This window comes from Cervus elaphus, chromosome 9 (genome assembly GCF_910594005.1).
Source record: "Cervus elaphus chromosome 9, mCerEla1.1, whole genome shotgun sequence".
NCBI classification, from domain to species: domain Eukaryota; kingdom Metazoa; phylum Chordata; class Mammalia; order Artiodactyla; family Cervidae; genus Cervus; species Cervus elaphus.
The window spans coordinates 66,720,853-66,741,171 of record NC_057823.1 but is presented as its reverse complement, the minus strand read 5'-3'; the positions used below and the strand labels follow the sequence as shown (position 1 = coordinate 66,741,171).

Here is a 20,319-nt window from a genome sequence, read left to right as displayed (position 1 = left end):
GAACTGAGACCTGAAGGAGGCGGGAACTGCACCGCCAAACACTTCAGCAAATGAAATGCGGGTGCGTGAGATCCGGAACTGGAATTCAGGACTCTGGCAACATTGTCCCCCACATGTCGGTGTTCGGTATCCCCCATCTCCAGCCTCCTTCCTGACAGTGGAGTTCTGGAGGGTCGGTGGGGAAAGACGGGGGCTCGATGCGGTCAGAAACGGGAGCCGTCAGCTCAGAACAGAGCCCTGCGAGGGGATGGTGGATGCCCTCCCTCACCCGGGCTATATAGTGACGCGGTAACTTACTTTTCCTGTGGAATTAATATTGTACTCCGAAAAACAGAGCCACCATTTATCCAGGTTTACTATCAGGTGCTAGGAGCTTCACCTATATAATTTCGCTTAATCTTAACACCAGCCCTCTGCGGCGGGTATAACCGCACCCCAGTTTACAGAGGATGCGAAGTTTCACACCGGGACGGGATGAATGCCCATGCGGAGTTTCAGTCCGGGTGGGCGGGCGCGATTCTCCAGCGAGACTAGCTTAAACGCTCCTTTAATACACATTTTTAACCTCTTTGTGCTTAAGATCCCCTAAAATGGAATGAGGGCTCTCGCACGACCTCACTAGCCTAATTGGAGAAAGAAGAGAGCGTTTAAAAATGCTGGGAGTGCCAGACCTCCTGAAGACGCTATCGGAGCGGGCACCGCGGGATGCGGAAGGGAGGTGAGGTGGGGGGAATATAAGACTGGCGGATAGGACGGCCCACCCCACTCCCGAGTCCCTGACTCCCGCTCCTTTGGTCTGTGGTTGTGGGGGGTGGGATAGAGTCCTTTTGTTAGCGAAGCCCAAAAGCCAAGAGCTAGGTCCGAGAGCCCCCAGAGAGGAATTAGAGTCGGGGTCTGGGAAATAGCCCAGAGCTGGGAATTTCCCGTTTCCAGACTATCAGTCCCATCCCCCTTTTCTGAAAATGAGGAAACAGGCTCAGAGAGGGAAAGGAACACAGTGAGGTGCTAGGTAAAACCAGAACTCCAGGCTCATCTCTCGGCTCTCAGTTTAGAAAAATGTCATCTAAACTCCTGGGTCCCAGACCTCGAGTACCATAGAGCCTGGGAAGGGGAGACAGAATACCTTTACCTGGTCCCCACTGTTGATCCACACGCATCTAAGCCAGGTTGGACTTCAAAGCCCATTGGGGTCTCCCAGAAGGTGGGTCTGAAGCCTAGGCGCCTTGTGTTCTACACAGGCCATCTCCCTGACATCCATTCCCTTGGGGGCTGCCCAGTCTGAGCCCCAGTGGTCCCTGAGGGCTGTGGTCCCAGATTCCAGAGCCACTCTACTAGGAGAACTACTTCAACCTCTTGACTCTGGGTGGAGAGCAGTGCTTTCTAGGGCCCAGGTGACTACACATACCCTGCTCTTTAACAACCCAGAAGGGACTGCCAGGAGATCTGGGGACCCTTCAAGACATCTCATGAGACTGGGATTCATCATTCAGTACTGATAATGCATTCCCTACCACACTAACCAGGCTGGGTATTTGGAGAGTATTCAAATCACCCTGAGTGACCTATGTAACCTTGGAAAATGCTTGGGACACATGAGGGTGGGTGCTGGAGCTGGGAGTGTGTGGGTAACTGTGTGTACCTACCTACCTATCAAGGGGGGTGGGGGCGGGGGAGCTGTGATAATGTGCATACTGTTGTTCAACTTCACTCCCAGGGCTTGTGACTGTGACTATGTTGGTATGACAGAATGGATGTCAGTCTGTCTCAGTGTTTGGAATTTGTGTGCCTGTGTGTAATGGACGAACATGTGAAAACTTCTTTTTCTGAGCACGTGTGCATATATAGTAGTAATTGTGACTGTGTACTTATGTGTGTTTGTGAGAACTGAGAATGCATGAAATGTGGAATGGGGTTTTCAGAAATTTGTGTTATAAATACTGTATACAGTAAGAAATACAGGAAGAAACAGATACAAACTGGTTGGGCCTGTGCACAAGTGTGACAGTAAGAATATATGTCAAGCCCTTCAGCGGTGCTATTTGTGTGGAGCTGATGTGTCTCTGCGGTAATGGTGTCTGTAAGTGTGCCTGCATAGAGGGTTGGGAGTGGCCCAGAGCTGTCACACATCTGAAGCTAGATGCACGCTCCGTGGGTGACGAAGAGATAACGTGTAAAATCCTAGGAATGCATGAAAATTGAAATGCTGTTGTATGTCGCATGGGTGTAAATAGGTTACCGAGATAATATGCATATTTTGTGGCGTCTGCATGAATGCCTAGACTTTGGTGTATGCTGGTGATTTTTTTGTGAGGCTGCGTGCGTCTATATGTGCATGTGTAACGGTGGTCCTGAGAGATCGTGCCGGACTAGGACCACGGCTGGGTGTGTGTCGACTGAGGTCCGTCACAGAGTCATTACTGTCTCTACCCGCACACCCGCAATTCCGAGAGCCTTCAGGCCAGGGAGGCGCGGGACTCCGCGGAGCCGCGGCTCAACTGGGCGCGGGGGTGCTCCCTCCCTACGAGCCTCCGGCTCCGCGCTCGGCCCAACCCCAGCGCTGCTGGCGCCAGCCGCCCCGGAGAGCGGCGGGTTTCCAGCCGCCTCAGGCAGGAAAAAGAACCTCCCTCCCCCACGCACCTCCAGGGCCCACAGCCCTGCCGAGCTCCCACAAGTGGAACCGGCTCTGGACTAAGCGTTTGTCCGTTTTTCCCCCTGCACTGTCCCCATTCCGTCTGTACAGAAGAAGAATACTGTGTATCCACTGGCTACCCGAGCCCAAGGAAAATCGTTCATCTCCGGGCCTCACTTTTCCCATCTGTGAAATGAGCTAGTTGACCTTTCTCCCTCTACCTTTGGGTTGCTAAGTGTGCAATGCACATAGCAGGGGTCAATACAAATATTTACTGTACACGCAAATACTTGTTGAAAAAATGGGTGAAGAAGTAAATTTGACGTCTAAAAAGAACAGACACGTATTTCTCTTCTCCTTTCGCCCTCCCCTCCACATTGTTTTTGAGAGAAGGGTACACTCCCTCTACCCCACCTAGGGAAGGGGCTTGGCTGGGAAAGGCGGGTGAGGCTGGAGGCGCCCAGGTATGAGGCCATCAGCTGGGAAGCTCCCCATCAGGGAGGTAAGACAGAGAACTTCAGCCGCAAGCGCGGCCACCCTGAAATTCCCAAGTCCCAGTGGCAGTCCAAAGAAAGGCCCTTGGGGACAGAATCCGACGAGCGGAAGAGCCCTATCGGGAGGTAAAATCGCGAAGGTCTGCGCGGCCAGGACGGTGTCTCTACGCCAGTGGATAGTAAGTTTCTCCCACCGCGTGAGCCCCGCAGAGAGTGTGGAGGTGGTGGTCTCCTCGGTGTACGTTCACCGCCAAACGCTGATTTCTCGCAGTGTGAGCTTTGGCGCCGAGAATCGAATGCCAAAGCTGCGGTGGCCTGCATGCAGCGGCCCAACGTAGCTAAGCTCTGGGCCCTCCGTTCGAGTTCGGCGGAGAGGAGGCTTCCCCTTCGTCAGCCGGCCGGTCTTTGGACTAGATCAGGCGCCCCGAGGCCAGAAGAGTGATCTCAAGCTCTGGAGCCCGGAACAAACTAGTAAACGCCTGTGGGCCCGGAGCCCTACTCTCCCTACTCGCCACCCATCTCCTCCCACCTCCTGTCCCCGACCTCTACTCCGGTGGATGGCCGCCTGCGCTGCAGATCAAGACTTGGCCAAAGTTGGCGGCTGCTCTGCCAGCTGCGGGGCCTGCTGCGGTGCGGCCGAAGGGGCCGGCGCCTAAGGACTGGGGAGGCTTAGGGGAGAACGTCAGGGGCCTGTCCTGCACCAGCATCCCGCTCTCATTTTCTGGCTCTGAGGCCAAGTAGAGCAGATGGAGCTCAGGATTGGGAACCTCTGGAATTCTTATCTTGGATTCTGCAAGGTCTAGAAATGAGAACCTTTCTTTTTTTCGGCGCCTCAGTTTCCCTGTCTGTAAAATCTAGGTAAAGGCATTTTTACCCCATGATTCCTTTCCTTGGGCACACGGGGAGGGGGTGGCAGACGGCGACCTGGGCGTTGACAGGCCTGTGCCTCAATTACGAAGCCCCAACTCAGGAACTGGGGACGTGGGGAGAAAGGGGGAGGGGCGGAGACGGGGCGCCTCCCTGTCCCCGCAGGCGGCTAGAGTCGAGTGGCAGAGCTTAAAACCAGGGACGGCCATCCCCCTTTCCTCCTCCCAGCCCCCCTGCCATTGGCTCAAGGGAGAGGTTGACATCAAAGCCCCGGCCTTATATAAGCCAGACCCTGAAGGGGAGGCCGCAGAAGGGTTAAACTGGTCTCTCTGCATCCTCGTCCTCGCCTGCGACCAAAGCAGGCAAGAAGACGGCGGGCTGCGCGTGTTATCCTCAACCTTGCCCCAGAATCTCTCAAAGCCGGTGCCTACCAGAGCGCCGCCCCAGAGCCCACGGGTGGCCCCGGCAGTCTCTGGGGCGCATGGGGCGGCGCTAATCGGGCTGGCGGCGCAGGCCAGGGGCCGCTCCAACATGAACCTCGTGGGCAGCTACGCACATCATCACCACCATCACCACCATCACCATCCGCACCCCGCGCACCCCATGCTCCACGAGCCCTTCCTCTTCGGCCCTGCCTCGCGCTGTCACCAGGAGCGGCCCTACTTCCAGAGCTGGCTGCTGAGCCCCGCTGACGCCGCCCCGGACTTCCCCGCCGGCGGGCCACCGCCCGCAGCCGCGGCAGCCGCCGCCTCCTACGGTCCAGACGCCAGGCCCGGCCAGAGCCCCGGGCGGCTGGAGGCGCTCGGCGGCCGCCTGGGCCGGCGGAAAGGCTCAGGACCCAAGAAGGAGCGGAGACGCACAGAGAGCATTAACAGCGCGTTCGCGGAGCTGCGCGAGTGTATCCCCAACGTGCCGGCGGACACCAAGCTCTCCAAGATCAAAACTCTGCGCCTGGCCACCAGCTACATCGCCTACCTGATGGACGTGTTGGCCAAGGACGCACAGGCCGGCGACCCCGAGGCCTTCAAGGCCGAACTGAAGAAGGCGGATGGCGGCCGCGAGAGCAAGCGGAAAAGAGAGCTGGTAAGTCCAGGGGGCCTGCGTGCTCTAGCCAAGGGCGCGGGCGCAATGAGCACCCGCAGGCCGAATACGCAGTGGAAGGAGTCTGCCTCGCCCCGCGTAAGATTTTGAGAGGCTGCAGGGAGTTCTGAGACGGTCGAACTGTGGGATTATTTGCGTGAAGGGAGGTAGATTCATGTTTGAATTCATTTGTAATGCGGCTAGTGTTTGTAAGACTGAATTAGACGGAACCTCGTCCTTTTCGGACATGATCATAGGGTCCCTTTTAAGAGTCCATTGGAAGCTTCAGACCCCGAGAAAATGCACACACCATATATTTCACTTATATTTTCGAGGGGTCCTGATTCGACCCTGGGTTCTCCTGGAAGCCAGGTTAAGAATGCTGTAGGAGTTTGTTACTTACATTTGCCGGAATGTGAATTTATGCATATGCGCTCAGCTGCTGTTTTCAAAAGATCTTTGCTGAAGAGGCTGGTCTATTTTCATCATTGTACATAGGGAAACTGAGGCCCAGAGCTGGACAGGATGTGGAGGCCACCTACCCAAGGAGTTGTTTACTTCGGTAGAATAAGTCAGTTTATTCTCTGTCCAGAGGACGTTTCCCTGCTCCCCACTCCCCACCTCTGGTTCCTCAGGCACCTTGATGACTTCTTTTGGCTTTGGAGATCCCAGTCCCTACTAGGCCTTTCTGGATTCTCTCCAGTGACAATTTCTGGAGGTCGGTTTCCCTGGCCCAGGGCTCTGGGGCCTCTGAAGACAGTGACTCCCAGCCTGGGGAACCCACCTAGTTTCTCTAGATAGGTGCCCTGGGGACCGCCGCGCGTTGGATTTGACTAGAGAGGCCCCTGGGTTTTCTCTGACCTGCAGGAGCTGTGCTAATCTAGGGAAGTCACCTCGGGAGACTGGGAAAAACCGTGGTCAGCGAATCTCTAAACCACTGCCTTGGGCTGGAAGAGGTGCAGGCCCGGGGATCGGGATGCCTGGTTGGAAGTAGTTATTGGGCGTATCCCCACCCCCTGCATATCGCTGCCTTCTTCAAGTAGCCGGGAAAAGGGATGCTAGGCCAGACCGACTTCCTCCCTCATTCGAGGAGACTATCGAGCGCCCAGAGCCGGTTAGAGGAACCCAACCCGGTATCCATGCTCAGGCGCTAAAGGAGAAAAGCCGGTGGATGTGTCGCCGGTGCAGGTCCGCGAGCGAGGAAACTGTTGATTGCCACCCCTCCCATTCCAAACCCTGCAAGTCCCCCTTCGGCGCCATAAAGCCAAACCTACGAGCAACAGTTTCACCAGCCACAGAAAATTCTCATTACCAACCCCCCAGAAGCTGCCCAGCCCACCCGGGTCCCCCGGGAACTCGGCGCATAAAGGCAAATTTATGAGCCTGATTGCCTATTTTGCAAACAAAAATTCGTCACTTATTTAAAGGCTCCCAGTTACTGCTCCCAACACCTTTCACCCCACCCCTACTTTTATTCTACGCCTGGGCGAGCGGAGCAGAAACATTTAAACCTGTCTCTCTCGTCCCTTTTCTTGTGTGTGTCCTCTGGCAGCAGCAGCACGAAGGCTTTCCTCCTGCCCTGGGCCCAGGCGAGAAGAGGATTAAAGGGCGCACAGGCTGGCCGCAGCAAGTCTGGGCGCTGGAGTTAAACCAGTGAGCCGAGGCCTGCGCCGAGGATCCCGCCACAGCTGCCCGACCCAGAGCCCGGGAGGAGAGGAGGCGGAGGCCAGTGCCCGGCTCCGGATGCCAGGGTCTTACGGGAGCATCCCGCCTAGCCTCCGCTGCGTGCTGGCAGGTCGCAGGCTGCAACTACACACTTCAATCGCACGTGCAATGTCATTTGAAATTGTTTTTAATACATGAAGAGAAAGAGAAATATATATATATATATATAAAAAACCATCCCCACCCCCACGGCAACCGAGAGGGCAGCTCTTGGCTGCACGATTCGAGAAGGAAGGACTGCAAGACCCAAGCACGCTAAGACGTAACCTTCCAACCCTTCTGGGGCGAAATTAGGACCCCTAACACCTTCCCCATTACACTATCTGCCTTTCTTTCTCGCGCCCCTCTCGGCTTCGCGTCAAAACCCTCCGCGCGTCCGCGCGCTCGCGTTCTCTCCTCCCTAATTAAAATGCAATAAGAGGAATCAGTAGTTTTCTGCCAGGGAAAGAGAACCAAACCAGGAAGATGAAAGGGCTGCCTTTGTTGTTTTTCCTCAAACAGTGATGTTTTTATTGTATTTTATTTTTTGTCACTGCACTTCCTACTTAGTTCCAAGGAAAACGGCTCTTTTCTTCCTTCTTCCATCCTTTCTTGTCTTTTCTTCCTTTCTTTTTTCTTCCTTTCCCTTCCTTCCTTCCTTTGTAAATAAAAACTTTTCCCTATGTTGAAAAGTTTTTATGTATTTAAACTACCTACCATGCCTGCTCTGCTCAGGTGTTTGTTAATTCCCTCATCCCCACCCTTTTTCTACCTCAAATCTATATGACCACTCACCGTCCCCTCCTTTTGCCAAAGCAGTATCTATGCTCTTGACTAATAAAACATTTTTTGAAATCAGCAGGAGCCTGTGTGATATATTGGCAGCTATCCCCGGTCCGCTCCATCGTTTCTGCTAGTTGGAGAACCTCCTGTTCCTACTTCTTCTTCTTCTTCTTCTTTTTTTTTTTGATAAATGTCGAACCAAACTGCAAATTAAATCAAGGGAAGGGGGCAGATAAAGAATTTACTCCTGGTATAAAAAGCAAAGTTCTCCTTAGAAGATGAGGGGGAGACATGATAGCTATAGTGAACCTAAAGAAGGGAAACCTGGGAATGAATTCGACCTAGAGATGACAGGCTAGGGTTTCTGTGGGCCAGCATCTGGGCCTGTCTGTGGATGGGTGTTGCACATTGGTGTCTGCCTTCGGCGGCTTGGGGCGATTGGGAAGGGCGCCTGTCACACAAACGAGGGGCTACACCAGGGCAGGGTGGCTCGGAAGAGGGGAATGCCCTCCGGGATACGTCCACTTCTGTAAAATTATGAACCTACAATAATAGTTTATGCCTTGGTGCAAGAACTCACACGGAGCCCCGTGGCTGAGGTGGGGCCGACAAACGGCTGCGGGGCACAGACCCAGCGCCCTGTAAGGCCTCGGCAGGACGGAGCAGCTCTGATCTTAGACGTGAGGGAGCGGAGTTTGTGAGTGCTCGTGGTTGCAGTGAGCCGTTTCCCCCTAGCAGCAAAGCACTCAACAAGTATTCCTGCGAGTATACGGATTCGTGCGAAAGGACGGGGTGAGGGGCGTGGTGGCTAACTCGCACACTTCGGGTCCTCGGAGGAGAGCGGCCGTTTCTGAGCCTCCATGTGGGCCTCCATGGCTAGGTGTGAGGGTGAAAATAAAAGTGGCTGCATTTGTCAAGGCTCGGATGCGTGCCGGGCTGAACTGGGCGGGCAAATGCTGGCGTTTCTGTGTGCGAGGCTCTGTACTCAGCGCTTTTGTATCTCACGATTGCGGGAGCGAACGCATACTCTGCAGTGCGGGCAGGTCTCCGACGCTCTCTGCCAACCAGGCGCCAGGACGCCGGTGCGCGGGTCTCTCGGCGCTTTCCCGCTCCATATCCGGAGCTGGAGGCCGGAGCTTGGGGCCTAGAAAGGAGACTCGGGCAGCGCCGGGGCCAGGCGTGTTCCAGGCGCCTCGTACCCGCATCGGGGTGAATATGGGGCCCCATTAGTTTGCGCTGTAAACACCCGTGGCAAGGCTGAGCGGCCACGGGGGCCTTTCCGGACGCGAAGGAGTTAATAAAAGGTGTTTTATGGGCGCGAGGAAACGGCGGCGGAGGTGTGAGCTTCTCTTTACTCTGACTCCCCTACTTTTTTCTTTATTCCCTCTCGCCACCCGCCGCCAGATCAAACAGGCCCGCGATTTAACTAGGGCAACACCTCGCGGTAATGAGCTGCACGGCCCTGATACACGGCCTGAGGCCCCAAAGCCCCTCCGGGAGGAGCAGGAAAGAAAAATCGAGCTTTCTTTTTTTAAATTTTCTTTCCGAGGGCTGGGAAGCGCCTTAGAAATCCAGGCACGCACAGAGAAACGGGGACTCGGGGAGCAAGCCAATGGAGGTGCCCCGGCACGGAGGGGACCTTTTCTGGATTTGAACCCAGGACTCCAGTTGAGTTTACAGACCATCAGCTCGCTATACACGGAGCACCCCGCCCGCGATTATTTTTAGCACCATGAAGTATCCCAGGCACGGGAAGAATGCGCACCCGGTCCTGCTTCCTAGAAGCCCCGGCCAGTGAAAGGAGAGCGGGGTACCCAGGGGTACCGACCGCGGCAGCCTGCTCCGAAAACCCCATCCCGCTGGGCGCAAACCCTCTTGGAGAAGACAGCTGAGTACCTCACATTCGGTCCCAGCCACGTCTGGTTCTGATCTCAGACCTGGCACCCGGGAGACACAGGGCCAGCCAGTGCCCACTGAGGGGGTCGCTGGGATGTCCTCTCAGTTTCCCCAGGACTTAACTCCATCGCCTAGAACCCTCGGGCCACATTTCCAGCCTTCACTCCTAGCTGCAAAAGCAGAGCCCCCTGGGCAGAGCAGAGCTGCTCCGGGTTTCACGAACCAGTTTTCGCTGACGGCTCTAGACCTTCTTCACCAGGGGTCCAGACCTTCCTGCACCGGGCTCTCAACCCTCTCCTCCGTCGTTAGCTCCATCTCCATGGAGTAGCTTTGGAGCCTGCCTTTTACTTTCTCATTCTCTCCCAGGGTTCAGCACCTTTTCTGGGAAACCTACCTCCACCTGGCTGTGACAGATGATATCATTATTAATTTGAATTAAGGACATCGTTTTTTTTTTTCTTTTTTTCTTAAACGGGGAGTGGAGTATGACCACTAACTTCAAAGTAAATTCCAGGAGTTTGCTGTAAGAAAATACTGATGTTATAAAGCTTTAAGCACAGAACTAGTCTACTAAAGAGTGAAACGGATAGAGAGATCTCCAAAGTGTTATAATTACACAACTGGTTAAATAAATCCATCAGTGGGTTACTACTCAGCCCCTAAGAAAAAATATAATTGATACAGAGATTGTTCTCGATATAACTGAGGGAAAATAAAACATTCTTAGTTTACTGAAGACTGTTAGTAACCTGCTTTACATAAAAATAAATACATAAATATCATTCATGGAGAAAATGTGGATAGCTGTACACCAAAACATTTACACCTCTACCTCTGAATTGTAGGAATAAGGATAATTTTGACTTATCCTCCTGCTTAGCCATATATGTATATATGTATTTTTATACAATGAATACGTATTATTTTTGCAATAAAAAGTTAAGCTGAAACTTCCTTCTAATTTCTCCTGTGGCCAGGGTATTCTCAGTACACTGTTTATTCAACGTGCATTAATTGAGCATCCACCTTATGCTTGGCACTGTGGGTATAAATAATGAATGAGATTCCTAATAATCATCACCAGTTAACATCCAATAGTAAATATCTGTCTTGAAGGGCTTATTATTCCTTCCACACAGTAAATGTAGTCTTTTTATTGAAAAAAAAAATAAGTTAAATTTTATTAAGGACATTATTTAAGCCCTTAGCATGTATTATTTCATTCAAGCCTTAAGAGGTTAATACTCAGGCAGGTGAGGCTCAGAGAGGTGAAGAACTTTGTTCAAGGTCACATAGATGGTAAAAGGCAGGCTGGGCTTGGATCAAAGAGCAGGTCTGGCTGCCTCCGGGGACTTGGGTTTCCCCCATATTCTGGAGCACCTCCAGGGTGTGTATGTGTACATACAAATACAGCCTCTCTTGGTCTGATCTTCCTTGGTCTCCAAAATAAGTAGAGAAAGAAAGAAGGGGTTTGTAAAGGGATCTAGATTCTAACTCTAGTCTTCCCCTGGAATCCTCCTCTGTTCCAACTCAGAATGGATCCCATCTCTAAAATGAGGAAGGGGTGGGCTCCTTGACCTCCAGGTTCTTTCCTAACTATAACACTGATTCTAGGAATCTACATTCTGCTGGTGAAAAACACCATGTTATTCTTTACTCCAGCCTTTGATGTTTGTATAGTACATTTACCTTTCCTTGGTACTTTTCATTTCTATTTCTACTAGACAAAAATGTCTAGTATGGACATCTTTGTCCTTACTAGAAGGGAGAAGGGAGAAGGGCAGGAATTATGCTCCCCTAGGTGGAAGGAGAAAGGGAGACTCCGAGAGTGACAAGACCAGCTCTCGGGGTCATACAACAGTCAAACACTGAGCTGGCATTAGCTGGCAGTCAGCAGGCCCAGGTCTCTACTGCAAAAGGCTCTGGATCCTTCTCTTCGAGCAACCAGCTTAAGTGAAGTGAATTGAAATTGCTCAGTTGTGTCCGACTCTCTGTGATCCCATGGACTGTAGTCTACCAAGCTCCTCCGTCCATGGGATTTTCCAGACAAGAATACTAGAGTGGGTTGCCATTTCTTTCTCCAGGAGATCTTCCCGACCCAGGGATTGAACCCGGGCCTCCCACATTGTAGGCAGACGCTTTACCGTCTGAGCCAACAGGGAAGTCCTAAATCTTCATGAAAGAAATGAAACTAAGAAATCAGCTAGTCTCATTTTTTAAATGAAAAGTGACTGCTAAGAAAAAATACACAGGCTCTAAAGTGTCTGAAATCAGCCTCCTGATTTAAACCTAATTTGTTTGAAAAAAAATTTTTTTCAACCAAGGGAGTTTTTACAGCTGAGCTCTCCCAAACCCATAAAAAACAAGGTTTATATGGGAAATAGTGAAAGACTCTTAACTATAATACACAGCGTCTAATGTAAGCAGACATAGACACTATATAAAGCTCCTACAAATGTTATTAAAACAAACAGAAATGCACATTTATCCCCACAGAATGGACAACGGAAGGCATCGGACTTTCGAAGCCATCCAGAAATTTTATGTTCCCTGAAATGTTCAAGCACCCCATCATACTGGGACCTCAAGGATCCTTATACACCATCCAAACATGTCTGTTATTTTACAGAAGGGGAAACTGAGACCTGCAGAGAGGAGAGACTGGCCCAAGGTCACCTGGGGAGCTGTACTCTTCTTTCCCCCTTGTCTACTTAACCCCACTCCTTCCAGGGCGGGGCATAGAATCTGACAGTGGCCATGAGACTCTGCACAAGTTCCTGAACACTTCTGAGCCTCAGTTTCCTCATCTACAAAATGCCCCAACTTCCAGGGGCTTGTGAGGTTCGAATGAGATAAAGCGTGCAGAGCACTTAGTGTTGTGTCCATGGCAGAGATATTTTTATTATTTTATTTAATCCTTGCAATAGCCTTGTGAGGCATTGAGGATTTATTTTGGTTTGCTTGTTTTGGAAAGATCGGCACAGGGGTTGCATCAACCTGCCCACAGGCACATAGCCAGTGAGTAGAGTCCTGGTTCAAAGCCCTTAGAGCCCGCATCATTCAGACAAACCAAGGGGCAGGCAGGCTGAGACAGCTGAGTTTCTGAAACTGTCCAAGGAAGCACTAAGTGGCATAGTGCCCGTAATGTAAGAATATAGTATATTTCCCTTATGCGACTCACCAAAGGGAGCCATGTATGTAATTACAATTTTCTAGTAGCCACATTAAAAAATAAAGGGAACCAGGTGAATTTATTATTTAAGTAAAAATATATATTAAATATATATAATATATTGGGTTGGCCAAAAAAGTTTGTTCTGATTTTTCCGTAAGACCATACAGAAAAATCCAAAAGAACTTTTTGGCCAAGGCAATATTTAATATTAAATTTGATATATGTATTTAACTCAATATGCCTAGAATATAATTTCAACATGTAGCCAACATAAAAATTATTATTGAGATATTTTACATATTCTTTCCATACTGATTGAAAGTGGGGTGTGTTTTACACAGGTTAAAGCACATCTCAGTTTGGGTTGTTTTAAGCATTCGAAAGTGGCTATCATTTGGACAGCGCAGACCTAACAGATCGTGTACCAAGAGTATTAAATACAGAGCTTTAGTTAATCATATCAATAAGTAGCCACCATTTACTAAGGACTTCCTGTGTACCCAACAGCAGTGCTCAGCCTACATGGACTCACTTACTCAGCCCAACAACCACACAGGGTGTGTGTGTAGTTTATGGTCACATGACTTATACAAGGCAGGCAGACCCAGTCCTGCCTGTCTCCAAACCTGCAGTTTTGGCCACTGAGTTCCATGATTTTCAGGGACAGCAGCGGGGCGGTAGCTTGGGCTATGAGATGTGGAGAGTCCTCTAGAGTGTCCTGCTGGTGGTGGAAACTTGTTCCATGCCCAAGGCTCCCACGAGTCAGGTGACTTCAGACCAATCACCCTCGAGGGCCCCAGTCCTCTAATCTCTAAGATGGGCTAACAACACCTTTCCTCACCCCACTGAACTCTTGTCAGGCAAAGGAGGCAGAAAGGTCTTTGATAGTGTTTTGAAACAGAGAATACAGCATAAGAGACCAGGCAGGTATCAACAGGGAGGTTGGGATTGGCCCGAGGGCCTGTACTCACAGCCAGATGAGCTGGTTAGATGAGCTGTGTGGCACTGTGCAGGTTTCTTAACCTCTCTGAGCCTTCTTCTGTAAAAAGGAAAGCGGAATAGCTTGCAGAGACATTGCCAAGATCCAGTAATGATTAAAGAACCAGTGGGAAGCGCTCAGGCTGGCCCAGAGTAGGAAGTGGTAAACCTGAGCTATTGTGCCTGGTGAGGAAACAGCAGGGGACGGCAGGGAAGTTGAGCCAGTTCTGGCTCAGGGTAGGATTCTGGCAGTCTCAGGGTGCGTGTGGGAGGTGTTCAGGGGAGAGTGAGAGCAGTTAGCATGGTGGAAAAACTAATACACCCAGCAGTCAGGAGTTCAGCCTGCTGTGTGAACTTGGGCACTTCCTTGCTCCCACTGGACCTTGGTGTCATCTGTAAAATGAGGGGTTAGGACCAGAGAACTAAGTCCCTTTCTGCTCTGACTGTCCAGATTTTTGCATTGATATGAATCAAGGCGTTTACCAAACACAGCAGCTTGTGAGGGGAACAGAAAATAGCCCTGAGCCTTCCCAGGTGGCCTGGGGTTGCCACTGACTAAGGGGAGGGCGCCACCTGGTGGCCAGTCCAGTGTAGAGCATCAGTCAAATTCTCTCCCCTTAGTAGTGGCAACCCACTCCAGAATTCTTGCCTGGGAAACCCCATGGACAGAGGAGCCTGGTGTGCTACATTTCATCCGGTCGCAAAGAGTCGGACAGGACAGAGTGACTTCACTTTCACTTTCAAGCAGTGATCCCAGAGTCCCAGGGCACACTTTTTCTAACTTCCTTTGGAAGTTGAGGGGAGCAGAGAGGGGACCCAGAAAGTTCACAGAGCTAGGAGTCCTGGGCATGAGGTTAACTCCAGAGGGATGTTGTTGTCATTGTTGTTCAGTCACTTCCAACTCTTTGCAACCCCGTGGACTGAAGCATGCCAGGCTCTTCTGTCCTCCACTATCTCCTGAGATTGCTCAGATTTGTGTCCATAGGCTTCCCTGATAGCTCAGTTGGTAAAGAATCCGCCTGCAATGCAGGAGATCCCGGTTCGATTCTGGGTCAGGAAAATCCGCTGGAGAAGGGATAGGCTATCCACTCCAGTATGCTTGGGCTTCCCCTGTGGCTCAGCTGGTAGAGAATCCCCCTGCAATGTGGGAGGCCTGGGTTCGATCCCTGGGTTGGGAAGATCCCCTGGAGCTATTCCAGTATGCTGGCCTGGAGAATTCCATGGACTATACAGGGTCACAAAGAGTCGGACACGACTGAGTGATTTTCACTCACATGTCCATTGAGTCTATCCAACCATCCCATCCTGTTGCCCCCCTTCTCCTTTGCATGCAATCTTTCCCAGCATCAGGGTATTTTCCAGTGAGTCAGCTCTTCACATCAGGTGGCCAAAGTACTGGAGCTTCAGCCTCAGCATCAGTCCTTCCAATGAATATTCGGGACTGACTTCCCTTAGGACTGATTGATCCCCTTGCAGTCCAAGGGACTCTCAAGAGTCTTCTCCAGCACCACAATTCAAAAGCATCCAACAAAGGACATTAGGGTTTTGCAATCCAAGATCCTCTAAAGGCACCTTGGGGTAGGGATCTGTATTTTCTTACTATGTGGAGTGTAAGATGCATCACATATATGTATGTATTTTTTCTTCTGTTCCTTTGGATGGGAGCTACTGAACAAAACATAATCTTCTATTGGTAACAACATCCTTCTGTCACTATTGCTCTGGGCTAACAGAATGCAGGGGGCTGTTTCCCCTTAAGCACCCTAGACTATTGGGATCCTGAGTTTTTCTAACAGCTCTTACTACTCTTCCATCTCCACCACACGGCTAGTATTCTACTCTCTCTGGTAGAGGTCGCATGATGTATGGAGGGGTCAGACTGATATGGGTTCAAATTCTGGCTCATCATAAGGTAAGCTATTTAACGTCTCTTGAGCCTCAGTTACCCATCTGAAAACTAGGGATGGTAACAGCTTCTCTGCAGGTTTCTGTGAGGATTAGAACTGTGAACTTAAATGTTCTAGCCCAGTGTCCAGCATGTAGTAGATGTTTAACAAATAAACGCTACCATTTCTACAGGTCATCCTGACCACTTTTCTTTTTTCATGTTCAGTTTTGGAAATATTCCTAGATAGAAACAGAAATAGTATGCATTTGAAGATGATATGAGCAACCACAAGGAAAACACCCTTACCACTGGAGATGGCAAGGCCTCCTTGGACTGTGGGCTCAGCCAAGCTTCAGTTTCACCTAGTTGAGCTAAGCCCTGGTAGGCAAGCTGAGGTCTCTTACACCTCATTCTTTCCGGCGGTGCTGAGCTTCATCAGATGATTTCATTTCAGGCAGTTGCTTGCTGACATAGCCGAGCCTGACCCCTGCCCCTTGGCGGCACGGGCTTTCCTTGGGGCCCTCCAACTCCTGCCGCCCCGTGTCTCCTGAGCAGGACGCTCAGAGGGGTCTGGCTGGGCACAGGTATGCTACCTCTGCGCCCTTAGCAGAGTCCAGCCTTGCTGGTGGCCGTGAGCTCTCGTGAAGTCTCATCAGCCACCTTGGCTGCATTAAGCTCATCACACTTTGTAAGCCTCACTGGCTTCTCCAAGACCTCAGAGCTCATTACACCTGGCTCCTTCATCAGAACTCGGGGGCTCCGAGGCTTCCTCACAGATCCTAGGATTTCAGCAGTGGAAGGACTGCTTTCCACCCCTGTCTGGGTCTGAACTCTGAAATTCCCAGCTCCTGGAGGGCAGAATCCATTTCCAGATTCCCCCTGGCTCCCAGTAGACACACAGACATCTTCTTGGTCACAGTTCATTGTTTAATGATAGCAGGTTTGGTGACTCCAGAGTACAAGCTCCTCAGTCCAGCGTGTGAGGCTTTCTGTACCGGACTGGACTTGCCCTCACTCCTGTCTCCTGTCTTCCATTTCCCTCAAGGGCCTAGAGAGGAGCCTTTTTTCCAGGAAGCCCCCTTGATTTTCAGAAAGCCCTTTCCTCCCTGACCTTTCTCCCGTACTCTGAATCATATAGATACAGCAGGCTACACATGGAGTTGGTAGATGTTTTGCTATGCCTACAGATATGCCCATAGTCACAGATTCAGGAATGTGTGTGTATATAAACATGTGTGTATACATATACACACACACACATGCAGTATATACAGTCTGAATCCCTCTGTATTCACAGGGAGATGGCTCCAAGATCCCCAAAGATACCAAAATTCATGGATGCTCAGGTCCCTTATATGAAATGGCATGGTACAGTCGGCCTTTGTAACCTCTATTTGGAACTTGTGGATATGGAGGGCCAACTGTATACATACGATATATAAAGATGCCCACCCACCCACACATATATATTCATATAATATGCATACGTAAATATACATATCTGCTATTTCTAAACTGATAGGAACACCCTTCTATGTAATTACATATTTCACAATGTTGACATAAGTGTAATACTGTTAAAATCAGTCCCCTGTTATTTGACATACTTGAGAGTTCTTCACTGTTCTAAACAATGCTCCCTTGAAATACTAGCTTAACCAGTTAGTAGGCAGCCAGGCACGCTGGACTCTGGGGTCAGACAGACCTGTGTTTGACTTATCCCCACCTACCACTCTGTGCTGACCTGGGACAAGCCCTTTCACCTTTTAAAATTTCCGTTTCCTTATCTATCAAATAGACTAATAGAACGTAAAGAGCTTAATATTGGGCCTGGCAGATAGTAAGTGCTCAGGTCAGAAACTGCAGCCATCTGGGAGACAGAGGAGGACTCACTGTCCCCCTGCCGTGTCATTCTGTACACTCCTACTTTGTAGTGTGTGACAAAAACCCTCGGAGGTGACAGGTGACAGCCCGCTACAGCAGTTAAGTGCTGCCTTAATTTAAGAATGTATTACTGCTTCTGTTTTTATTTCTCTTACTGTTTTCTACAGGTTTTAGGATGATGTAACAAACTATACAAAGGGAGAGTAAATGCATTTGAGAGCACTTAAAAAAAAAAAACACTTGCTTTACTATTTTACAGTTTTGGTGAAAATGACTCATGCTTATTCTAAATAATGTAGACAACACCAAGAAAGCACAAAGAAGAAAATAAAATTCCAGATCCCACCAACCAGGAGGGAGCATGGTTGGCACGCTGGCTGTGATCTTCTTTTCCTTGCCAGCCCTTGGCCCCAGGGCAAGCCAGGGCCAGCATCTGCTTTTTAACGTCTGTTGACCTTCAGCAGACTGACTCGTTAACAGAGGCGTGCTCCGGCTCTGTCCCTCTCAGCCAGCCTCTGACAGTTTCATTAACCCCATTAAATCATGCAGGTGCCGTTACACCTTCTGGGCTTGTTAATCTCTGTTCAGCTCTGGTAAGTTAGAACCTGGCTGGAAAGTTGGATGTGCCTTGTTAACCTCCATTAAACCCTATTAAATTTCCTAACTAGAGTCTGAGTGACTTCGAGGAATCCCTCATTAAAGTGGAGTGGGTCCAGTTGATCAGGACAAGGGGAACTGCTGCAGCCAGCTGCACAGCTGCCGAGCGTGGTGCTCCTGAGCTCTTCGGTGGTGGAGCTGACGAGTGTCCCTCGGCTGGACAATCCTCGGACTCACTCCTAGGAGTGCCTCCAGCTCTTGTTGTTACTTGGACAGTTCCTAGACCTCTCCGGGCCTGTGTTTCCTTCTCTATAGACTGGAGTTAATAACAGTTCCTACTTGATGTGACTGTAGTGAGACTGGATACACCAGTGCATGTAAAATTAGGAACAGGTTGTCTGGTGTGTACACTGCCTGCGTATGCTCAGTCACTTCAGTCGTGTCCGACTCTTTGTGACCCCATGGACTGTAGCCCTCCAGGCTCCTCTGTCCGTGGGATTTCCCAGGCAAGACACTGGAGTGGGTTGCCATTTCCTTCTCCAGGAGATCTTCCTGACCCAGGGATTGAACCCACATCTCCTCCGTCTCCTGCATTGCAGGTTCCTTACCTTCTGAGTCACCTGGGAAGCCCTGCACACTGCACTCAATGGCTATTATTATATCCAGATGCAGAAGATCCTTACAAACTAAAGAACTGTTAAGTAAATGGAAGATTCAATTCCAGACATTTTTTGTCTTCCTACATGTTAGGCACTGTGGATTATTTTCATTCTGCTTTTTGTTTTTTCTCCAGAGGGAAGAGCATCTATTCCAATGATTCATCTTCAAAGTGTCTTCGCTGTGCACGTCACTGTATTTGCTCAGCTCTGATCTTTCTGAGCTGCTTGAGGCTGACGGTAGTTTCTTTGTCTTCCCGGGCCTTAGACGGTTGGACTCAGGGCCATCTGCATCTGGATGCACAAATTCCCCAGGGCATTTTTCCTGGGCTGCCCTGGCAAAGAGTTTCATTAAGTAGGTCTTACTGGAAACTTCTAACCAGTATTCCTGATGAGTTTGAAGTAGCTGAATTGAGAAACCGCTGGACCAGTTTTGTACTTCTCAATTCTAATAAGCTTGAGTCTTAGTTGGGGAAATTAAAAAACTCATATTCCTGGAATTCGGCCCCTGAGCTTTCCACACTGAGAATCTGGGGGTGGGGCCCAGGAATTGGCATTGTAACAGTCTGATGGGGGTAGGAGGTGGCAAGTGTCACCCTTCTAAAGGCCTGTTTTGAAAAAAGGATGTCTGGTTCCCAGTAGAACCTCCGTCCTAATGGTTCAGTAAGATGTGGGCTCATCCTTCCGTCATGACTGTCCATCACAACTGATGTCTGTGGATCCTCACATGAGATCGACTTCAGCAGGGGTTGGCCAGTTTAGGGGAAGCCTGGCAATAAAGTACCTCTCCTAGTTTCAGTGTGTGAGGGGTCAGAGGCAGCCCTCAGCACAGACAGAAGTGGAAGGAACTACTTATGTTATATCTCAGATCAAGAGACCGCATGGTAGAAGACTGGACGTTCCTTTGCTTTCTGAAGGAAGGTGACTGAAAAATGGCATGCTTCAGCAACAACCTATCACTGACCCTGAAGGCTCCAGGTGACAAGACTTCCCACTGTCCTTGCCACCTAGGATGCTGAGAAATCCACCTCCACACTATTTGCACGGGAGTAGAATGGGAGAGGGTGAGGGTGCTGAGGGGGGGAACTGTACTTTAAAGATTTCTGTTAAAAATTTCAGAGTTTGCACGCCCATGTGGCGAAAATAGGCTAGCTTCCCTGGTGGCTCAGATGGTAAAGAATCCACCTGCAATGTGGGAGACCTGGGTTCAATCCCTGGGTCGGGAAGATCCCCTGGAGGAAGATGTGGCAACCCACTCCAGTATTCTTACCTGGAGAATCCCCACGGACAGAGGAAGCTGGTGGGCTATGGTCCACGGGGTCGCAGAGAGTCGGACACGACTGAACGACTCAACACAATGTCTAACACACAGTGGTGGCTGCCCTTAGAAGGGACCTGGATTTTCCAGTTTGCAACTCCCTCTGCCCGGCTCCCCCAGCAGGCATTTCAATTTGCAACCATCCATCCAGTAGATGGGTGGACAACTATACATGGATAACCGGAGACCAGAGTGAAGCTCTGGGGCCAGGGTACCTGCTATGCTGGGCAGCACTCAGGCTTGACTCCGGCTGATCAGCTGCAGTCAGTCTGCACAGGAGTGAGCAGGAGGGCAGGGTCAGACTTCTGTGACCTGCACTCACGCAGGGCGCACTGGGGGTGGAAGGGCAAACGGAGGGAAGATGGCTATC

The 20,319-nt window shown here is 50.5% G+C and overlaps 1 protein-coding gene and 1 long non-coding RNA gene across 3 annotated transcripts in view; one reads left to right on the top strand and one right to left on the bottom strand.

Annotated features, from left to right (window-relative positions):
* LOC122701010 overlaps window positions 1–13,669 on the bottom strand; it is an 87,824-nt gene extending 74,155 nt beyond the window's left edge. The window contains exon 1 of the long non-coding RNA XR_006342895.1: window positions 13,600–13,669. This is a non-coding gene — a long non-coding RNA (uncharacterized LOC122701010). The remainder of the gene's footprint in view (window positions 1–13,599) is intronic.
* Window positions 4,302–7,632, top strand: HAND1 (heart and neural crest derivatives expressed 1). Of its 2 annotated transcripts, none has more exons than XM_043914033.1 (2): window positions 4,302–5,073; window positions 6,623–7,632. In XM_043914033.1, the coding sequence occupies exons 1-2, from the start codon at window positions 4,522–4,524 to the stop codon at window positions 6,725–6,727; spliced, it is 657 nt and encodes a 218-aa protein (XP_043769968.1). In that variant the 5' UTR covers window positions 4,302–4,521; the 3' UTR covers window positions 6,728–7,632. The 2 variants fall into 2 exon arrangements, with proteins under 2 accessions (XP_043769968.1, XP_043769967.1); XM_043914032.1 differs by having other exon boundaries at window positions 4,312–5,073; window positions 6,626–7,632.
* Window positions 13,670–20,319: the final 6,650 nt, after the last annotated feature.

What these genes read in the sequence shown, in the direction of transcription:
- HAND1 (XM_043914033.1), top strand. Translation starts at nt 4,522, where the DNA reads ATGAACCTCGTGGGCAGCTACGCACATCATCACCACCATCACCACCAT. An exon ending in GCAAGCGGAAAAGAGAGCTG is followed by an intron (nt 5,074 to 6,622) that starts GTAAGTCCAGGG and finishes GTCCTCTGGCAG; the next exon opens with CAGCAGCACGAAGGCTTTCC.